Source organism: Thamnophis sirtalis, unplaced genomic scaffold (assembly GCF_051295495.1).
Source record: "Thamnophis sirtalis isolate CommonGarterSnake01/CBP01778 unplaced genomic scaffold, rThaSir2_p1.2 scaffold_11, whole genome shotgun sequence".
Classification (NCBI taxonomy): Eukaryota; Metazoa; Chordata; class Lepidosauria; order Squamata; family Natricidae; genus Thamnophis; species Thamnophis sirtalis.
In genome coordinates this window covers 16,477,082-16,500,318 of record NW_028261391.1, presented here as the reverse complement: position 1 = coordinate 16,500,318, position 23,237 = coordinate 16,477,082, and the positions used below count along the sequence as shown (strand labels likewise).

Sequence of the window (23,237 nt, the reverse complement as noted above, 5' to 3'; positions counted from 1 at the left end):
CTGGGATACAGCCTTGAGAGAGATAAGTCTGGAATGTGCATCTGTCTTTGGCTGCCCTGCCGTTTCATCAGTTTCCCATCCCCTTTTCCTATGGCAACTGGAGAGCAGGCCAGGGATGCTTTGCGAGTTGACAGTGTCAGTTTTCAGCAACCAAATAAGACTTATATTCTCCAACAGCATCTGTTCACAACTTGGTTCCTCAGGCCTTCTAACAGCGCAACCCATTGCTGTTGTAACTGAATGCATCCAACTTGCTCCTGAGTTTGTCCTCTCTTTTTCCTTCCTTCCACCTTTCCCAGCATTAGCGCTTTCTCCAGAGAGCTGGATGTTTATATAATGTATCCAAAATACAACAATCCAAATGGGTCGATGAACATTAAGATGTAGGAAGACATATAAATGACCCCACAAAAAAAAAGGACCAGGCTTTGAACTATCACATCAACCATGGACAATCCTCAATAGGATTCGCATCAAGCATGGTGTCTGTCGGGACTCTTGCTATAAATGGGGCATAGTATCTTCCCTTCGGTGTGACTCCATGTCAAACTGTAAAATCACTTCATGACCGGCTGCAAGCTGAGGGCTTATAATCCAGTATCTGAGTATTATTATTTAAATAAACAGAGATGTGCTTCAAAGGTTAGATGGCCTAGACCATGATGGCGACACTGAGTGCCCAAACTGGAATGTGCACGCATGCGCTGGTGTCGGAAACCTGAAGACCAGCTAGGCGGTGCATGGATTCCAGTTTTTTGGCTGGTTTTTTTGGCCATTTTCAGGCCAAAAGAATGGACTGAAAACAGCCCGGAATATGGCCTGAAAACCAGCCTGTTTCTTGGCTGTTTTGGGGGGCATTTTCAGGTGCTCCGGGACCTGCAAAGAACAGCTGGCTGGCGTGCATGTGCAACGGAAACCAGAAGAGCAGCTGGTGATGGCGTGCCTGCCCACAGAGAAGGCTCTGCATGCCACCTCTGGCATGCATGCCAAAGGTTCACCATTATGGGCCTACTCATTGATACTGGAACATAGATCTTTTTAACATTTATATTTTATTGGGTTCTACTAACTTAGTAGAAATGTTCATTTCTATTGGTAGTCCATGCATGATATGTCACACTTGTTTGAAGAAGTATCCATCTGGTTCAGTTCCAAGCTGGGGAAAAAAAACTGGAAACATGGAGGCTGGTTGGAAAGATGGTTCAATGATGGGTTCTGACGCAGCTGACCACATGGAGTTAAGAGAGTGGTGGGGTTTGTCCCTTCTCTTGGGCTTTGCACTTGAGCTTCCTGTTCCTGTGCAAGAACTTGTATTCTATTGGCTGTTCTGGGGGTTATGTAGAGGTCATAGCTGACTCTATAGGCAAAGTAGAAATTTTAGGTGTTTGTCTGATCAAAGTTTGGTTAAAGTTTCTGAGGGTGATGCAGTGAAGGGGTGTTGGGCAATTCCTATTGTGGCTGAGGACTAATCCTACCTTTCTTCAGAGCCTGCTGCAGGGAATTTCAAAATATCCTGTCTTGAATGGATTTCTGCCTGCAGTATTTGTTTTGTCTATGAATAGAACTACCAAATACTTGGCTTCTTTCAATAAGCTCCGTATCTCTTAAGTGCTGACATCTGCTGAGGGTTATTAAGAAAGGTGGGTGCTGCTTTCTGTCTCCAAGCCCATGTTTCACCATTCCTCCTTTATGGAAATATAATATTCTACCTTTTTACATATTTCCTAAAATATTTCATTCTAACTTTCTACACACCCTAAATAAATAAATGGTATGAAAATTTGGGCTTCATCTTTTGTGCTTTGATTATTTAACCACCTACCAACCTAACGCTTGAAGCTTTTTTGTTTTATTACTTTTGTTTGTTTTGTCAAGCATGTATAAGATAATAGATATAAGTATATACAAGATTCTGAATACAGGAAATGGATAGAAATAAATGGGGTTGTTAGGATAGGTACGGTAGGCACGATGGTGCGATTATGCACGCCCCTTATAAACCACTTAGGAATGGGATGAGGTCAACAGTAGACAGTCTAAAGTTAAAGTTGTGGGGGTTTGGGGAAGAAACCATCAGGTAACGCATTCCAGGCATTGACCATTCTGTTGCTGAAGTTGCATTTTCTGCAATTGAGTTTGGTACGGTTTACCTTAAGTTTGTATCTATTGTGTGTTCGTGTATAGTTGTGGTTGAAGCTGAAGTAGTCATTGACAGGTAGGACATTGTAGTAGATAATTTTATCAACTATGCTTTCTAAGTTGTCTAATCCCAAAACTTCAAGCCTGGTGTATAAGGTATTCTGTTGCGAGCAGAGGAGTGGAGGACTCTTCTTGTGAAATATCTCTGGACTCATTCGATTGTATTAATGTCCGATGTGCAGTGTGGGTTCCAGACAGATGAGCTGTATTCAAGAATTGGTCTAGCAAAGATTTTGTATGCTTTCTGAATGAAAACAACAACAACAAACAACTCATTCATGTTTTCAACATAATTTAATAAGAAGCTTCTGGTTTAAAAGGTAACCACAGCAAAGACATAAAAGAGCTGGTGGCAGTTGTTATGAAACTTGCTCTTACTCAAACCAGTCCCCAGAAGTTACACTTGTAGACTTAACTGAGTTGGAAATGTTATTGCTCAATTTGATGTATGGAATAGAGAGTTGTTTTCTTTGTGGGACCTTCTAATTTTAGCAGCAAGGAAGAAACACAAGGAGCACAAGGGGGGATGGGTGTGCGTGAATAGGGGACTCCAATTGAGGTTCTTGTCCTTAAAAAACAAAACAGATCCAGCCAAGTAATTTTGGTCTATGTTTCGTATAATTTGGAAGAGCAATGGTATAATAAATTAAGGGGGGGAAAGAAAGAGATGGGTATGTCTTTAAGAGTACTCCGATAAGGCTATATGGATGGGTGGATAATTGTTGCAAAAATGTACCTTAGGCCTCAAGCTGTCCAACCTGGATTGCTCAAGTTGGCTCAGATCACTTTTCTATTCTAACATACTAAGAATGACAAATGGTAAGCACGGATTAAGTCTTCCTCAATCAGGTACCCTCCAAGTGGGTTGGTCCCAGAATTCTCATACATCATTGGATTGAAACCAGCAATTTTTGGAACGACAATTGGAGGAGGACACCAGGTCTTGTAAGGGGGGGGGGGTTTGCTGTACTTGCCTAGTCAGATGCAAAATGCTGCTAAAGTTTTCAATAACTTCTTTTGCTTAAGTGACGACATTCCTAAATGTTGGCGACTCTTTATTCAAACAATTGTTCATTATTACAGTACTGATGGCATTGCTGCTTGCCTGTTGTTTCTGCTCTCTAGTCCCATGGCGCCCTGCACCCCACAAGAGTTTTGAAGCTGACTCCTAATCATGTTCATTTCATTAACCTTAAAACACACAGAGGATGGTATCCCTGCTGAACCTCTGGGGGGCTAGGAAAGAAAGAAGGTGGGACATGAAATTAAGCCAGAGTTATCCCCAATACTGGAACACTAAGGAAAAGAACAGTTTTTGATGCAATGTGGAGATATTGCAGCTGAACCAGCAAAACGTCAACTTGGTTCTTAAGATACCTGAGGTCATGAGACTGGATAAGTCCAGAGATGGTTCTGAATTATCACAAATACCTTGTGTGGAATGCCATACATTAATTGGCACGATGCTGAGCAAGCTTATGGAAGCCTCTATCTTAGGTTTTCAACAGAGTTCCATTGGGTGCCAACACGAAAAGCACTGAAGTTATAAAAGTGCTGGTGGTTGGAACGTGGTGAGCCCTCCCTTTTTCAGCACCAATTTTGAGCTCTATATTAAAAAATTTGGTCAATGACAATGGAAGGTAAAGGGTGGGCAAATCTTTATATTAACAAACGTGTCTTGCTTGTATCTTCCATTGGAAGAAAATGGACCATAGATTCAGACACGCTGAATGCCCCTCAGCAGCCACCTATTTGCTTGATTGTATTTGTTTTCTATCTTTGAGACAAGTTCTTATAGGTCTCTCCAGCATCTTAATTTTATTATTTTCCGTATTCTCCTTCAAGTGGAGAACTTATTTTTTTTTTTAAGTATACATCATTCCATTAAATCATTTTTTGAGGCAAAAGCCAAGAGTCAGAGTACTGGAGAGTACTTGAAGCTGGGTAGCGATACGTAGAGATAAACAATTATTGTTAAAACTACTTGCATATTTCTTTAGCTGACCTTGGCTGATTATAAAAATCAGTATGGATTTTGTATGTAGATGGAAGCCAGGAAAGACCAAGACTGTAGAAGACATGAGCAAGTAACATCAAGAAATCTAGGTGGATGAGTCCATGAAGTAACTAGAAGTTGAGCTCAATCTGAGATGTTTTTGGATGACTCAATTTTGAGTTAGTCTCCTGGGTGACTGCCTCGTTAAGTCCCTGCACTTTTCTTGGCAAGATTTCACAAGGGGTTTGCCATTGCTTCCTTACAAGGGTTGAGACTGTGTGACTGCCCCAAGGTGACCCAGCTGGCTTTGTACTAAGGCAGGACTAGAACTCATGGTCTCCTGGTTTCTAGCCCAAGAGCCAATACATTGAACTCTCTCTCTTTTATAGATTAAGTCATGGCATTTTCTAGTCATAATAATTGACTATAAATTAATCATTTGATCTGTAGAAGTTGGATTAATGTTAAGCTTACAAAACCCTAACTAAATAACGCAATGAAAGAATCCTAATTAGCCCCTTTGTGAGCTCAGCCAAAAATGGAGCTAGTGCAACTTTGATGCTCAGAATACATGCAGAGTGGGTTTGAATGTCCATCTCGGAAATAATGTGTCAAATGTTGGGGTCTGATCTTATGGCTCCGTATATTAGCCCCCTTTTTAAAGGGGGACGAAGCAAGATCCTCTGATGTAGATCTCTGACATAGATGATCACCAACTCCTCCCACCGTGTTTTATTACAGAAAAGCCGCCAAACAGTATGAAGTTGAAAGATGCCCAGCAAGACTCTCTTCAGAAAGTTTGGAAGCACCAATGACATTGAATATGAATGACAGAGCATGCTTAACCCGAAAGGTTCATCTGGTTGTATATATAGCCAGCAATGCTATCACCGTCATCTCTCTAGGTCAGATAGTGAGATAGAGTTGAATGTGGATGACAAACATGAGCTTATTTCTGATGGAAAGCATCATTAAGAAAGGTATCAGTTATTTCTCCCATCCAGCTGCACATTGCCTATCCAGAAAGCCTGTTTCCGAGAAGTCAGTGACTTCTGATGACTTTGGGAACATCGCTTGTAACTCATAACTTCACGTATGCACAATGATAGCAATACGTTCTGAGCTCCTGGCTTCCAGTAATTTTGGGTAGCCTCTCTGACAGATGACTTTGCATGGTTGTGTGTTTATGGCCAGCTTGTTCTCACGGACCAATGCGTTGTGACTACAGTAGCGTCGACTCGCATATACGGTCAAAAGTCTGAAGTTATGGAATGGTTGAAAGGGGTGGGGAGGAAATGGAAATGGAGAGTTTGATGTTAATTTTCCACTTCTCGAAAACCTGGCCTCTGCAGAATTATCAGCTATTCCTTGGACTGGCCAATTAAACTCTCTGGGTATCTATGGGAGCTAATAAGAAAAAGAGAACTGAAATAAAAATAAAATGAGGTAGGTTAAAAATAGCAAAACAGATCCAATTACGTCATATCCAGAAACCAGGGGGAGAATCCAGGCTTGGAGACAGTGGAAGCAACTAATTTGAAAATACAAATAATTTGAACAAAGCATATAAAGACAGAGATAAATTCAGACTAAAAACATACATCCTTCTGCACATTTGTTGGTCATTATACAGATGGGTACATGGGGGAGAAGGGCAGAAAGATGGAACCTAAATGCCAGGTAACTGATCAATGAAACCCTCCTTTAATCTGCTCTCCTTCTCCTGCACGTCTTCGTACTGAGATATTAATATTTTATTAAGATTTTCCATATTGAGAATAGGACACCATTGGATTAAAAAATACTGATCTGTATTTGGGGCTTCCGTCTTGGAAGTATCGGAATGATGTCGTCTCTTTGTAATTTTTAGTGGAAGAAATAAAACACACCAGTATCTACAAGGAATCATGCCCCTTATCCCCCGAAGTATAGCACAACTGTACAGAATAGGTATGATTTGGATTCAAACACATCCGAGTTAAGATGCCTTATGTGTCAAGCTGCTAGGGGGGCATTTTTAGCCAATCTTTGGAATCTTACAACATTTCAAATAGCTTCCCATTTAGAGACACCTTCGTGTTACAGCTTGGAGAAAGGCAACCAGTGGGAATGACTAACAAGAATGGCACTGCTGTTTTTTGTTTTTTTTTAATCAATGAGCACCATTATGCAAAGATCTATAAAGAAGAACATTGATCAGCCAGAATATATTCGGCATATGACCTCGCTGGCTGAGAATCTGGGGAGGTGGCATTTCGATCCCATCTGGAGATGGCCAGGCTGGGGAAGAAGAATGAACCGAAAGACGGACAAAAAGTTAACTCTATCACGATCGTATTATATTCTCCAAAGCTAGGTTGTCTAGCCATTTAGATTTCCCACAGGAATGGGACAAAAACCTCACGTATGCTCTTATCTGAAATATCCTGACCTGTTTGCAAAAAATAAAATAAAATAAAACAAAAACAACCACAACAAAATAATAATCCCCACACAAATGTCCATAAAAGCAAAAAAGGAGTTTACAAAACGTGGCCACTCTATGGTTAGGGCCTCTCACACAAAGATTAAAAAGGGTACATTTATTGTGCTCTCTTGCATCAGTTTTAAGTGATAACTTTATAACAGCAGTTTCTCAGCCTAACCTCCACAGATGTGTTTGATTACAACTCCCATCATTCCAAACCAACATACCCATTTGGCTTGCTAGCCATGATCACGGGAGCTCTAGTCCACCACACCTAAAAGACACCAGGTCAGGGGAGTCTGCCTTACATCATACTATATAATCGGTGCTAATAGGCAGACGTTATTAAAAACAGATATTCTGTTTTCACTTTAAGACCTGTCTCTATTCATACAAACTCAGGATCAAGGAAAAAAATAATAATTATTATTTTTTAAAAACCCTAGAGCTGATTCTATCACAGCTTAGTTTGAACACCTCAGAGAGATTTATTTGGCTAAACCTCTTCAGCGTTGGTCCTTTCCTGCTCAGTGTTGCGTTCTTGGAATCTTGAAGAAATTTGCATTCTGAAATCACTATGGGAAAAGTGTGTCATGTTCTCAGAATCTGGCTGCATGAGCAGACTGTGATCACCGAAGAAAGCTACAGGATCCCAATATCTTCTTCTTCACTTGCTTTGACAGTGTAACTCTGCAAATTCAGATGTCCTTCAAAATTTAATACATCTTGGCATCAAAATAAGCACCAAGTTGCTCCTTCATTACCAGTTCATCATGGAATTTCTGTTCAGGGTCATGAAAAATACTTGGCTACTTCCCCCTGATCTTACCGATGCAAAAAATACCTGTTTGGAAAGAAAGCATTCTGATCAAATATAAATGGGGAAAAAACAAGATCTCTTCCTCCCTCCCATACATATACTGGACTAGCTGGATACCTGTGCTTCGTGACAAAACTATGTGATTGGACAATACAGGAGAAATCCGGTTTTCTTCGGTTCAACCCATTGGCTCAGTGGTGGTTGGTGATTGAAACAAATAAGGGAATATCGCTCCCGCCACCTTGAGTCCAGAAGCAGTTCCATAGGTGGAAGGCGTAGACATTTTGGTGAGGTACCGACGTTTAGTACTGTAAGGAGCCCCAGACTGCTCCTGAGTGAAGGAGTGAAATGTCTGCTATTTGGAACTGAGGTAACGGAATGTGAGGCAACTGGCAGTTGGAACAGAGTTCTTTTCAGATGGGGAGGGGAAGTAGAACTCCTTAGGATCAGAGCATGTTAATTACTGTATAAGAAATACTAATGATCTGATGGTCATTTCGACAAATCCTTTCTTAGTGAGCGCCTAGAAGCCAAGAGGAACATATGGGCCAAATTTCAAGTTTGTAGGCTTTACGGTTCTGGAGTTTTTGTGATGAGTGATATTTGCCTTTTATATATTTAGATTTAATTAAGGGCTCGGAGACTTAATTAAACATGTTTGTTTAGTTTCTCCATTTGCTCATTCATTTAAATGTCTGCTATTTTTATTTTAAAAAATTCAGAATAAGTTTTTAAAACCATTCTCCGTGTCTTTGGACCACACTCCCAGAATTCCCATACAATATGTGATAGAGGCTGATTATACCAGTGCAAATCATCCAATGACTGCAAAGAACCATTCAGTCAGAACTAAAGAAGCTTGTTGGATGAGAAGCGAAATGTTTCCAAGGGGAAAAAAAAACCAAGAAAGTCTAGTTGCCTTTTGAAAAAGCACCTTTGGGATAACCATGGTCTGGATGTTTGAAAATCTATACAGATTTCAGGGAAATAAGTGCAAAATCTACAGAGATATTAATTGCTTTATTGAATAGTGATGTTTTGTAAATTGGGTATGGGCTAGAAGAAGATGATTGCAAGGATTTTCGCCTTCTTTAGAAGGGCTGGGATTTGGGGTGTTTATTTTTTAAAAAACAAACCTTCCCCCCTTCCTATTAATACTTTTTTGAACAGAGAATCTGATAAAATAATGGATTATTTCTTTAATACAAGCTTACTTTGGGTGTGAGAGTTATCAGTAGGATTTAAATACATTTATGCTGTGAAAATAAATTCTTGATGTTTTACTTTTCAAATTTGAAAATTATTTATGTCCACATTGCGTGAAAAATGTGACCACTTATGGAATGAAGATACGTTTTCAGAATGTTTTGCGATATATGGGAGAAATATTTCTTAGTGTGGAGTGGTACACAAATGTTTCATGTATTTCTTTATTAAAAAAAAGGGGGGGAAGCTTTGCTGCTATTTTGTAAGCAAAAGAAGCTCTTCAGATGTATCTGTTTAGCAACCATGCAACGTTGAAACACAGACCACAGAATTTTAGACTCTGAATTGACTTCACACCTGGAAGCAGGGGATGCGCCTATATTTTTTAAAGCATATCTTTCAAATAACAAAGCAGATAAACCAGCCTATTTTAAAGAATGCTTAAGGGATGTAAGATCTTCAGAACATAGAATTCCCCGCCAAGCAGCTTTTTGCTGAGAATTTTAAATGTGAAATCTACACATCTGGAGATTGTGAAGTTCAGAACAAACAAGTGTGCAGTTTTGGGGAGAAGGAGGTGGTCTTTCTGGCTCCTCCAGATGTTAGTTCAGAACATATGTTTCTAAACTAAAATTCAGGTAGAATTAATGAGTTAGAACGCTTGGGGGGCTAGAGGCTATCCACTCTGATTCGAGAACAATCACTCCATGCAATTAAAGAGTCCTGAAAATAGACTTACCTTATCATTTCTTTCACATAGAAACTTTAACCGCTGGGCACGCTTGTGCATAAATACTCCATCCAAATGTCCTGTCTCCACGGATCGTATCTCAATAGCTTTCTCACCCCAGCCCATTATTTGATTGGAGTGAATATAGGCTTGTCATAAAACAAACAAACAGACAACCCATAAGCATTCAGTAATATATATTCTGATTAAAAACAGCTGGAAAATAGCTTCCCTAGCAGGTGTTATTATTCACAATGGAAATGTCATAGGGTTGAAGTTCAAGACAGCAATCAGCATCCTGGTTCCATCATTAAAATACAGGAAAATAGCTAATTTTAGCTTTGTTGCTGTTCAATTGCTAAGGTAGGTCTGACTCTTCACTACCCCATAGACCCTAGTACCCCAGGCTCACTGTCCTCCACTCCCCAAACTCAAGCCTGCTACATTGAAGACCCTATTTAACCATCTCATCCTCTGCCGTGCCTTTCTCCTTTAGCTTTCAATCTTTCCTAACATCAGGGTCTTTTCCCATGAATCCTCTCTTCTCATTTGGTGGCCAAAGCATTTGAGTTTCAGCTTCAGTATCTGTCCTTCCAAAGGACAGTCAAGGTTGATTTCCTTTAAGATTGACTGATTTGATCTCCTTACAGTCCAAGGAACTCTTAAGAGTCTTCTCCAACACCACAATTTGACAGCAAAATTCTTGCTTACCTTATCTCTCTAAAGATATAAATCTATGTCATCACTATCTTTATCTTTAAGGAGGAGGAGGAGGAGGAGGAGGAGGAGGAAGAGGAGGAGGAGGAGGAGGAGAAGTAGTAGTGACATACCCACTGAAGTGGGCATTTCTCCCCACTGGAGCACCACGTCTTTTGTTATGCGTCCATAGGTATTAACGTATACCCCTTCGTCCTCATAGCACACAAGCATTTCCATTCCATCCGTCTTGGGTAAGATGACGATGGCATGAGGTGTAATATTGCCCTGAATCTGTGCATAGAACAGAACATTCCCCCAAACCAGCATTAAGTCACTTTTTCAAAGTAAGAAGATCCAACTTGCTTTGGTACAGGTCACTTTCCTTTGGAAAACAAGCAGAGCCAACATCAGCCCAGTGATACGTATGATATATGTGCTTCCGGGATTACTGTCTGCTAGATTGGCCATGTCTTCAGCCAAGCTTGCCAGAGTTATGCTATAGTTTACCCATAAGACAGAAGGTTTATCAAAACTTGGCTGATGAAGTATAAGAGCTCTGGGAATAACGGGAAGCTTCTTACAGCTCAGGCTCAAATTAAGCTCTGTTTAATATCTGAGACACATACTTGGAGATATTCATGTTTAAATCCATTAATATGAGTAGGGATATTCTGGCTTAAGTGGTTCCGCTTAATTGCATTTTATATTTGAATATGCTATTCTTCTAGTTTGCAAAGAAATGTTCATAGCCATTTGTGGGCAAAAAAAAGATCCTTTAACTAATAAAACAAAATTAAATACTCAGTTCAGTTAAAAATGGAAGCAGCACTGAACAGCAGCATTCAACGTTAGAAATTACATAGCTATAATTTCACAAATAGCACAAAGACTCTTCTAAAGCAGGGCATTCCAAAGCTACAGCTATCCTGAAGACTCCCCAGAGGTTTCTACAGCTGAATGATTTCTTTTGATGACAGAATCCGACACAAAGACTTTCCAGAGGATACGGATCCAATCGTTAATAATTATAGCTAAATGGCATCCGACTATTATGGTTTCCTGCCCATCCCATTCACAAAAGTAACGTCAGCCTCAGACTTACATGAGATGGTATGTAGATGTCATACGAATTGCCTGAATCTACATCAATAACATGGAAGCCAGTATGGGATCCAAAGATGACTTTCAACCTTTGTCCTTCTTCTACTGTGAGGTCAACAAGCAACGGTTTGTGCTGAAGATCTGCAAAAGACTTTTAAAATCCTCTCAATGAATTTTTTGGGGTGGGAAGCAAAATTAAGTAAATAAATATCCTAATAATTAGGATTCAGTGGAAACTAATAATAGTCTGACATTCTCCTTTTAAAAATGTGCTCCTCTATGTCTACTAATTTACAGTCTCTGCAGATTCAGACCAAGTTAAGCTTTTTAAAATAGATTGATTTTTTTTTTGGTGAGAAGCAAAATGAGTAAATAAATATCCTAATAATTAGGATTCAGAAGCAACAAAGTTAACAGCCTGATATTCTTCTTTAAAAATGTGCTCCTCTATGTCTACTAGTTTACAGTCTTTGCAGATTTAGACAGATTTTTAAAATACCAGTATATCGATCTATTGCAAGAAGGTCTAAAGTTCCATAGGAAAGTTCCACGGGAATTTTGCCTCTTTGTTTTTAAGGATTTTTTAAAAGAGTGAGTCCATTCCACACATTGCATGAACAAGAATTTCTTAAACCCATTAAGAAAACTGTATTTTTCAAGGTCCACCATGGTGATTTTTTTTATTATGGTCTGGTACATAGGCTGGAGAAGAAACTCGCATTCTTCCCCCATCCCTGCTACAACAATTCTATAGCTTTTGTTATACTTAAAAACTGAACAGAAAGAGGATGTTAGGATTAAAGGGATACCTAGAGCTAAATAGGAATCCCTTTTGGGTTCTGATTTAATCCAAGGCGCAGAAGATCTTGAAAGTTGCATTGTTATTTCTTCTTTGAAACAAGCATTTCAAACCCCACACTTTCAGATCTTGGACTAACTAGGCCCATGATGGCGAATCTATGGCATGCATGCCACAGGTGTCATGCAGAGCCCTCTCTGCGGGCATGCCAGCCGTTGCCCCAGCCCAGCTCCACCGCATGCCTCCCGCTGGCCGGCTAGTCTTCAGGTCTCTGCTGCGCATGTGTGGGGCGCAAACACAGGGCGGTGCTTGCATTGCATTTTGGGGCCTTGGTCTCCTCTGTGCCCAGTTTTGGCTTCCAGGTTGATTTAGGAGGCCTTCCAGCCCCCCCCCCCCCAACGCCCCGTTTTGGGCCTGGAAGGCCTCCTGCACCAACCTGGAAGGCATAAATGGGCGAGGTGCATGCCCTGGGGGTGGGTGGGGTGGAGGGGCGCAGGGGAGCACAGGGGGTCGGCATGCAACGGTAAAAAGGTTATCCATCACTGAACTAGGCTGTACACTTTCATTATTTATTTGCTTTTAAATTCCTTAGCGAAGACGAACAAAACTGTTGCAAAACACCAGAAAGGGGAAACAACCTAGAAAAAAAATTGGTTCAATTTCATCAAATTGTTCCAAATATTCATTAGGCCTCTTTGGGATGTACACTGGTTGTGGTAGAGTAGCTTGGGTCACTGTCCTACCTCTTGTCCAAGATGGAAGAAGCTACCACTTAAATGTTAAATCCATTAAATCCATTGGCTAACTGCGTTGACTGCAATCTTTGCAAAATCCAGGACATTACTGCAGTGCTTAATCTTACAGGCATTCAGATATATATGCAGCCCTATCAAACATGGCATCCAGGCAGAGCACGGCTAGCAATTTAATAGTGGCATAGTCAGATTTGGTTGCTATGAACTTCAGTAAGAAAACCAGCTCTAATGATGTTGTATTATTATTATTATTTTTGCCAAGGGCATGACTTGAAGTCCTTATTTGCTACAGGTAGCTAAATACCAGTAATGAATGAAAGGTATTTTTATACGGAAAAAACATTAATAAATGTATTAGTAGTGGTATTTTTTTGGTAACACAAAACAGAAAACATACCTTAAATGCCATAAACTTGTGATAAGGTTTAGGAGCCCAAGCATAGATCTCTACAGCATTCTTTAAGGCAATCACCAAGAACTTGATTCTCTCATATTTCACTAAAATGGAAATAAAACTAAAATTTTAAAACATCCTACCGGTATTTACATAAACTGAAATATAAGCTGAATTTTCTTGTCTAATTGTCACCCATATGGTTGCCATATCTTAAGCAAATTAAAGGTGGCAACAATTAATACAAATGCAGGTGTTTGAAGAAAGGCATGTGGTATCCAGAAGAAAACTGGATTTAAGTTGAGAAAATTAATTTCACATGTGATGCTTGCTTTTATACAGTCCTCTTCTTATAAACTTTTGAGTTACTTTCAACAATACGAACAAACCTGTTGAAACCCCAATCTAGAATGTCCCGAAAAGTGGGAAAATAATTTAATTTATGGTGTGTTGCAAACATATCTCATAGACTGGGAGGCTGAACGTATACCATTTTGAATGTTACCCCCTTCGTTCATTCATTGCCATTAAGTATTAAGGCATACATGGCAATTATCTAAGGCAGTGGTTCCCAAACTTGGCAACTTTAAGACTTGTGGACTTCAACTCCCAGAATTCTCCAGCCAGCTCTGCAGTCTCCACAAGTCTTAAAGTTGCCAAGTTTGGGAACCACTGATCTAAGGTATGAACTGTACTGTGCATGCTTTTATATTTAGTTGGACTTACAAACAAAATGGATTTACAATCAGCTTCTTGGAATATAACTTGTTCATAAATAGAGGACTGTCTACATTCCTTCAGTAAGTAATATATGATTTAAGGCAGTGGTGGGTTTCAAATTTTTTTAGAACCTCTTCTGTAGGTGTGGCCTGCTTTGTGGGAGTGGCTTGCTGGCCATGTGACTGTGTGGGCATGGCCAACTTGTAAAATGTGGAGAAACTCACTTAACAACGCTCTTGCTTAGCAACCAAAATGTTGGCTCAGAAACTCTGGCATTTGAAGCACGCAAGTCTTAAAGCTGTCAAGTTACAAGACCTCGACAGCTTTAAGACTTGTGAACTTCAACTCCCAGAATTCCTCCTCTCGCTCTTCATCTTGATGATGTGCGGACGGGTAGGGGGAGGGAGCTGGAACCGATTCTAAATGGCATTGTAGATTTGTGGAACCTCTTCTATAGAAGAGGTTAGAACTGGCAGGAACCCACCCCTAATTTAAGGTTAGAACATGGTGAGCAGAAAATGCTGTTTACCATAATGAAAGTAATTGATTTAAAATAATAACTTCAGTAGATTTCACCAAAGCAAAGTACCGTAAGTCTACTGAAATCAACCAGTTCCCTCCCACCTCCCAAATGTGGATCTAGTGCAATGTTTTCAATTACTTGACAAGAACAAAGAGATCCATTTGTTGGTTAATGTTTAAGGTAAATTGGGGAATTAAGACTACACCTGCCTATTCCACTCATGGTCCAATTTTACATATGGATTGAAAACGACACTGGAACACAAACCAATCCATAAAAAGTCCAATGTGTGCATGTTCAACCCCTGTAATACTAGGTCCTGTGAATCAGATAGAGGATAATTTATGATGTATAAATACATCGCCATCCATCTTGTTCCAGAAAACTATTTCTGCAATTGCTGGATTAGCCACATCAAGGCTTCTATGGAAGATTTAGGGATTGTTATCAATGCCCCAAGAACATAGTTTGCTACATAGTTTGTTACACATTACTTGCATGGGTCTTATGTGGTAGGAATACTGATTTTATGAGGTTACTTGCTCTGCATGCAAGAGAGCTTCCACCAGTACTTGTTTAATTGGTTTATACTTACCAACTTTATAATGGATGCAGCCTTCCAAATCACCTACAGTGATCCAGCCCTGTTTCTTTTCTACCTCTGGATCATTGTGCAATATTCTGTTTCTTAACCATGAAAGGTAGTAAACCCGAAGCTTATTCTTCTTTCCTGTTGAGACATGTAGCTCATTTTTTCTACCATAGATAGATAGATAGATAGATAGATAGATAGATAGATAGATAGATAGATAGATAGATAGATAGATAGATAGATAGATAGATCCCACCTACTTAGACAATATGTTTACCGTATTTTTCGGAGTATAGGATGCACCGGAGTATAAGACGCATAAAAAATTTGAAGGGGCAAATTAAAAAAAAGTTTTTGCACTCTGCAGACCTCCCCAAAACGGCTGTTTGTGAAAATGGGCCCGTTTTGTGTCAAAAAAAAGGGGGATGCATAGCCTTTAGGAAGCTTATAGAGTGCTCCTGGGGGCCTGGGGGGGGGGGCAAAAACAAGCAAAAAACAGCCCTTTTTTCGCTCATTTCTGTCCTCCCCAGCCCCCAAGAGCACTCTGGAAGCCTCCTAAAGCTATGCACGACCATTTTTGCAAATGTGACGGGGTTTCGCGAGGCCAAAAATGCTGTATTCAGTGTATAAGATGCGCCCAGATTTTCACTCTCTTTTTTGAGGGAAAAAGGTGTGTCTTATACTCTGAAAAATATGGTAATTTGTTTGCTTTTTCCTGTTTCATTATTCCGTTCATGTAAGTTAATTTGGGGGATATTAACTATATTTGTTTTAACATATGCAACACGAGGGGTGCTTCTTATTTCATTCTGTATTTATTTTCTATTCTCTATCTATCTCACCCAAGAGGGCAAATCTTTTTGGAACATTATGCTTGTGCTAGTCTTCCTGAATTCTAAAATATTTTATCACCATTTATTAAAAATTGTCACTGCTGGTTTTTTTACTATAGACACAGCCGGACTGATGCTCTTCAGTTATTAAATACATCAACATGCTTCGGATCCAGGGATTTCTGGGGAAGGTATGGTGAGGTCCTCCAACTGAAGATGACCTACAAAATATACCTTGGGTTTCACTACAGATGGAATTACAAGCATGGGAGACATCAGGAGCACAATGGAAGCATGATGTGGTCTTGTGATTATACCTGAGATAGTTACTAGGACATTGAGGCCTTCTAACACATCCATTTGTTGGAACCGTCTTCTATTGATCAGATTATACACTTTTCCTTGTCCGCTCCGATCCAACAGCATAAGCCCATTCTCGGTTCCCACAAGCAAGTTTACACCTATGTAAGGGAAAGAAGGGGATGAAACAAAAATTGGGGTCAAGAATGACAAAATAAGGGGATCAAAGCACAGCTGCAACACTGCAGTTCATTAGCGAATCAATTTGTTTTAATAAGGATGAAAGTAATATTTAGGAAATATTTTTATTGTTTTTTATAAAATGCATGACCTTAAATGGAACAGCTCATTGTCCCATGAGAAAAAAATGGGGGAAGAGTGTCTCTTTAAGACTGTGTTTGCAATCCTGAGTTTTATATGAATGGTATTAAAAAATAGTATAATCAGAAATATCTGTTTCCATTTTAAGCAGGGGCAACTTATTCATTTGAACCAAGGGTATCACTATTGGCTATATACTTGCTTAGGGAGAGAATTTAGGAAAGCTTTGGTCCTCCAGTCCTCCTTGATTTCAGTCAATTTAGTCTATGATCAAGAATGAAAGAAAGTCATATAAGAATATCTGAAGGACAAGACATGTAGCTTCTCTTCCCTGAGTTATGAATCCTTTCTAAGTGATTCATTGATTGTATAAAGGTAAAGGTCCCCCTTGCACATACGTGCTAGTCATTCCTGACTCTAGGGGGCAGAGCTCATCTCTGTTTCAAAGCCGAAGAGCCAGTGTTGTCTAAAGACGTCTCTGTGGTCATGTGGCCAGCATGAGTAAACACAGAAGGTGCACAGAACACTTACCTTCCCACCAAAGATGGTTCCTATTTTTCTACTTGCATTTTTACCCGCTTTCAAACTGCTAGGTTGGCAGAAGCTGGGACAAGTAATGGGAGCTCTCTCCGTTACGTGGCACTAGGGATTCGAACTGCTGACCTTTCTGATCGACAAGCTCAGTGTCTTAGCCACTGAGCCACCGCATCCCTTGAATTGATTCTATTTGTGCCTTTAACTCAGTTTTGATGCCACTGACATCATCATTCAATGGCTAAAACAATCAAGATGTAGGGCCACAGGCTCAGCCCCTCTAGTAATTACTTTAATTTTATTCATAATTTTATTCATCATTGGTGGATTTTTCTACGCTTGAAATCTAACATTTTCACCTGCCAGATGCACTTCCTGAATGGACCTGGGATTTATTTGAAAAGCACAGAAGGATTTGAGTTCTAATGATGTTGTTGAAAGAAGTGATTCCTGATTTTCCCATAAAAATCATGGAGGATGAAATGTATGAGATGCTACCCATTATGTAGTTGAGAAGGAAGCAAATTATAAGCAAAAGAAGTCAATCAAAAGCACTGTCATGTGAACTGTGTGGTAAAGGTATATATGTGTGGCAGGGCATGTGTAGGATGGAGGTTCTTAGGTTCTCCTGTTATATACAAACTATGTCAGAAAAAAAAATGCAGACATCCTTTTGAGGATACAAAGAGCTGACTGAACTAAGTTGCTACAGCATATGTGTCAGGCCTGCAGTTATACCCCTTTTAGGATCTTTGGCCTGCCACACTCTCTTTTATTTCATTATGCTGTTTCATTAGTGAAGTAGTTGGGAGGGGGGAATAGAAAGGAGTAGAATTGTGGAATGTGTTGTTGTCATTCTTTTCTAGAAGCCCAAGGTCATCTTTTGTCTCCGCACCTCTGCACCTGACCGGAAGCAGCTGGGTGGAGATGCCAGCGTGGAAGAAGAAGATTGGACCATGTGATGGATTTGTGGGTGTGGGGACAAGATCATGAACTTTCAACTGGGTTGGAATCCGATGTAACTTCCAGAATTGGGATTCCACAGTACGATGCCAACATGTCTGTCTTATTAAATTGGAACTTTAAGGATAGCTCTGCCTTGGACTCTGATTTAATTCTGCATGATATTTGGAATGCTGACATTGTGTACATGTCTTACCCTAGATGGGGTTCTTCAGTGACTGGGAGCCAGACTAATTTGTTAGCAGGCTAAGCAAGAGGCTGGTTTAGAAACCATATTCATGAAACCTGGGTAACCAAAGAAACTCAGCTGCTTCAGGAAGAGAATGTCTGAATTCTTCTTACATCTAACTGCATACTCTCATACTGAATTGACTACTTCAAGGTGCCATCCTCTCTTCTGATAGAGATTATTTATAGCTCAGGGTTGAAATGAGGGGTCCATGGTGCTGTCTGAGCTGGGTTCTTTTTTCTTGCAGACATTTCATTACTCAAACTAGATAACATTCTCAGTGCAGTGTGAGTAGTGAAACGTCTGCAAGAAAACAACCAAGCTCAGAGAGAACCAACGTTCCCTCATCCTCTTTTCTTTCTAACATTTTCTTCTGAACCTGATGGCTATTATTTCCACATTAAAATCTCTATGGGAGCATATATTTATACAATCATTGCCGTAGAAAGAGGCTAGGATTTTGAACAAACCTCTGTATTGAACTACTTTCTACTCAAAGCCAAGGAATTATAATTATTGCCAATTTTAGGAATTCTACTTTAATGTAAATTACATGAAATATGTGGTCTGCAAATATTCCAACTTCAATACCAGTAAAACCATAACAACAGCCTTGATGGACACAGATGGTCATGGCCTACTTAACGGATTAACATTTGCATGTTCATTTCCACATATCCAGTCAGAACTGCAATAAAAACACTGGACTAAATTCTATTATCTTCTGAACAGAAGTATTTTTTCCTTCTCCCCCCTCTTTTAATCACACAGACTTCATTTCTACTATTTACATGAATAATGAAATGTATACCCCATAAAGCAGCACACAGGATTTCTGAATTGAAGCGTTTCTTGTACTTTCGGATCTCTGGGGTATCACTATGAGGACGAATGTTGGTGGGATTCACATTTACTACAGAAATTTTTCTTGCTTCATTAAGTTTGGCCTGTTCTTGCCTCAGCAGCTCACTGGTAAATAATGCTGAAAAGGGGGGAAAAAACACAGTAGCAGCGTTGTTAAATATGCAACTGAGAGATTTCATCAGATTTTAATTGCACGATTCTGTAATGGAACGAGTCTAGGGTTGCATAGCCTTCAATATGGCACCTGGATGACTTATTGTCCTAATTATCTACATTTTAATAAATTATCTTTAACCAAAAAATTGGAAAGCTGGTATGCTACAAACCAAAGACCAACACTAACCAAATGCGCCCCCAGAGGTGACATAATACCAGTCTTCCAATATCTGAAGGTCTACCACTAGGCCCAATTTATTTACCAAAGCACCAGAGGGGAGGGGGCAAGAAACAATGGGTGGAAAGTAACCAAGGAGAGAAGCAACCTAGAACTAAGGAGAAAATTCCTAACAGTGAGAATAGCTAACCAGTGGAACAAATTGCATTTGGAAGCTGTAGCTGTCTCATTACTGGAGGCCTTTAAAAAGGAATTGAATAGCCATTTATCAGCAATCATGTGAGACTAGATGATCTCCAAGGACCTGTCTGACTCTGTTACTCTATGTGTTCCTTCCTTATATCCTTCCTTCTGCTATCCATATATTTCATACCATCATTGCTTTTTTTTTTAAATGACTCCTTAATCCCCTGCAGGGTAGAGTCTGGGCAATTGAATGGAGCTGAGTGTTTACTGGCCGGATGCCTTTCGTGTTGCCAATGCGGAGTTACATTCAGCAGATATAACCTCACCGTGCCCAGAGACAAGAGAAATATTTGCCCCTACCTAGGATCGAACTCAAAGCCTTCTGATTGTGAGGCGAGCGCTCTACCTCTAGACTACCGCATCACTCCTCCATGTATTTCATGCCATATGCTGAATAAATTTACCTGTAGCAGAGGATTCTTCATCATCATCTTCGTCTTCATCAGTCGGAGAGGTCTGATATACCCTGGTGTCCACAAATGGGGCGAAAGAAGCTTTTGTACTGCTCCCCATGCCGTACTATAAAGGGAAGAACACAGAAATGATTCATAAGGCTGTCATCATCGCCCTAATCTCACCCATGGCACCCTTGTGTTACAATGACTTCTATGCCCAGCTGTGCAGATCCAGGTTTGCTTGTTGGTATTTTCATTTAAGGACTACTTTAATGGTATAGATAATTCACTTCTGCAGCATCTAGTGGTGCTTACATGCCTAAATGACCCTTTGTGGCTCATATAAGCAGAGACAGCTATCATTCCTCCCCCCCCCCCCCCACACACACACCAATGCTTCATTATCAAATAAGCATCACTGTGACTGTCTCTTTGGAGAGGCAAAATAATTAACCCTCCTTTCCAGCAGAACCATCCGATATATTCAGTTGCATTCACCGGGCAATGAAAAAGCCGAGATGGCTACACTCAGGTGTGTGAACTGTTGTATGTGGAACCTGGAAGAGCTTCATTCAAAACCCAAGGCAGGTACAATTTTGCAAAACCAGATGAGGAGCCGGTCAAGCATTGTGAGTTTCTGTGTATCTGTGTATCTTTGAGTTGGTGTTGATGCCTGGCAATCGCCTGGACAAGACCTTGAAGTTTTGTTGTCAAGGTTTTAGCAGAAGTGGCTGGCCATCGCCTTCTTCGTAGGACTGAGAAAGGGGGACTGGTCAAAGGTCAAACCCCGTTGGCTTCATGTCTATGGCAGGGCTGGAACTCACAGTCTTCTGGTTTCTAGCCTAGTGCCTTAATTACTACACCAAGCTGGCATTATGTTAAGCTAGCATAGTTTATATAACCCATATACCTCCAGCTAGCATTGACGATTCAGTTGATCCCTACTTTTTTATGGAAAAGCAGTAATCAACACCAGAGGGTTTGAAAGTTATGAAACATACCTTCAAATTGCACCTACAGGTGACATGGTGATAAAAGTGCAATGTTTAGAGTAATTACCATATTTTTCGGAGTATAAGACACTCCAAAGTATAAGACGCACCTAGCTTTTGGGGAGGAAAACAAGAAAAAAAAATCTGCCTCTGCCTCCCAGCAATTTGCCTCCTTGCACCAAACAGCCTGTTTTAGTTTCAGCTCAGCCTGATTAGCATAAACAACTGATTGCTAGGCCTCCTGAAGCTGTTTCAGGCTGCAGGGATTGCCATAGCCTATTGCTGCCTTCGCGTGCCCCATTTTTGGCCTCTTCACCCCATTTTCCGCCTCTGCGCAACCCGTTTTTGGCCTCTGTGCGCCCCATTTTCCACCTATTCCAAGCAGTGGGGATCGGAATAGGCGGAAAATGAGTCCTGCAGAGGGCAAAAATGAAGCGTGCAGAGGCAGCAATAGGCAATGGCAATCGCTGCAGCCTGAAACAGCTGATGGTCAGAAGGCCAATCCAATGACAAACAGATGCTTGCGCTAATCAGGCTGTGCTGAAGCTGAAATAGGCTGTTCGCTATAAGAAGGCAAATTGCTGGGAAGCAGAGGTCAAAGGGTGGGAGATGGCAGGTGGGCGGGGCTACATTCAGTGTATAAGACGCAACCTTTTTAAGGGGGGGAAGTGCCTCTTATACTCCAAAAAATACAGTATGCAGATCAGCAGCTGTAAATTTTCTCGAAAATGCATGGCACAGTAATCTCCCTCTTTATCAGTGCCCATAATAACTTTTTAACTTTTTCCTAATTAGCACATCACCTAATACTCTTCCTTCCCCAAGTCCCAGAAAACAAGTGCATCGTCCTAAGTGACTCCCACAAGGATAGGAATTGCGCCGCGTTTAATTTCTTTGTTTTCCAATGTTCAGTGGCCTAAAACCAATGTATGAATAGGAGACTACTTAAGAAGAAGGGGGATAGAGGTTGTCCTTGAATTACAACCATTCGTTTAATGAAGGTTTGAAGCTATGATAGCGCTGAAAAAAATGACTTATGATCAAGCCACATCAATAGGGAAGCCAGCAAAGAAGGTCGCAATGTAATGTCTCATTTAACGACTGTGGCGAAAAAGGAAATAAAATTGAGTGCGGTCTTATGATCAGAGGTATTATTCTACCGGTTCGGACTGGTTCGCCCGAACTGGTAGTGGAAAATCGCAGGTGGCTCTGCCCATCCATCCTGGCTCTACAGCATCCCATTTAAGCCCCTTTTTCACCATAAGTGATGCATGCATAGAAGGCTGTGCGCATGGATGGAGGTGGCACACTCGTGTTCACATTTGCAAACTGATAGGAATACCATTCCCGCTAATAATACAATAACAATACAATAACAATACAATAACAATACAATAATACAATAGCAGAGTTGGAAGGGACCTTGGAGGTCGTCTAGTCCAACCCCCTGCCTAGGCAGGAAACCCTATACCGTTTCAGATAAATGACTATCTAACATTTTCTGAAAGACTTCCAATGTTGAGGCACTCACAACTTCTGGAGGTTAGTTATTCCACTGATTAATTGTTCTAACTGTCAGGAAATTTCTACTTAGTTCTAAGTTGCTTCTCTCCTTGATTAGTTTCCACCCATTGCTTCTTGTTCTACCCTCAGGTGCTTTGGAAAATAGTTTGACTCCCTCTTCTTTGTGGCAACCCCTGAGATATTGGAACACTGCTATCATGTCTCCCCTAGTCCTTCTTTTCATTAAACTAGACATACCCAGTTCCTGCAACCGTTCTTCATATGTTTTAGCCTCCAGTCCCCTAATCATCTTTGTTGCTCTTCTTTCATTTTATTAGATAGTGCCCAATATTCAAGTTTTTTTAAGATCCTTCTGTATCTTAAGCCTATCTTCTGGAGTGTTGGCTATTCCTGCCAGCTTGGTGTCATCTGCAAATTTGATGAGCTCCGCATTTATCCCCTCATCCAAATCATTGATGAAGAAGTTGAGGAGTACTGGGCCCAAAACAGAGCCTTGGGGTACTCCACTGCATACTTCCCTCCATGTAGATGCAGCTCCATTGAGGACTACACGTTGAGTGCGGATGGTCAGCCAGTTACTAATCCATTATGATGCCTCACTTAATAACCATGCCACTTAATGATAAATTTTCCAGTCCCAATTACAGTGGTAATTTGAGGAATACATGTATTTGTTTTTTGGGAGGGGGCATTTGTGTGCG

General features: G+C 40.5%; 1 protein-coding gene across 6 annotated transcripts in view; it reads right to left on the bottom strand.

Moving 5' to 3' along the window:
* Positions 1-2,474: 2,474 nt before the first annotated feature.
* TNIK (TRAF2 and NCK interacting kinase) overlaps positions 2,475-23,237 on the bottom strand; it is a 348,933-nt gene continuing 328,170 nt past the window's right edge. For all 6 annotated transcript variants that reach the window (XM_087725246.1, XM_087725250.1, XM_087725247.1 and 3 more), the window contains 9 exons: positions 20,030-20,144; positions 18,993-19,163; positions 16,152-16,295; positions 15,005-15,139; positions 13,170-13,270; positions 11,220-11,369; positions 10,249-10,408; positions 9,428-9,567; positions 2,475-7,506 (listed from right to left, as the gene is read on the bottom strand). In XM_087725246.1, the coding sequence (XP_087581372.1) occupies positions 7,423-7,506; positions 9,428-9,567; positions 10,249-10,408; positions 11,220-11,369; positions 13,170-13,270; positions 15,005-15,139; positions 16,152-16,295; positions 18,993-19,163; positions 20,030-20,144 (1,200 nt within the window). In that variant the 3' untranslated portion in view covers positions 2,475-7,422. The remainder of the gene's footprint in view (positions 7,507-9,427; positions 9,568-10,248; positions 10,409-11,219; positions 11,370-13,169; positions 13,271-15,004; positions 15,140-16,151; positions 16,296-18,992; positions 19,164-20,029; positions 20,145-23,237) is intronic.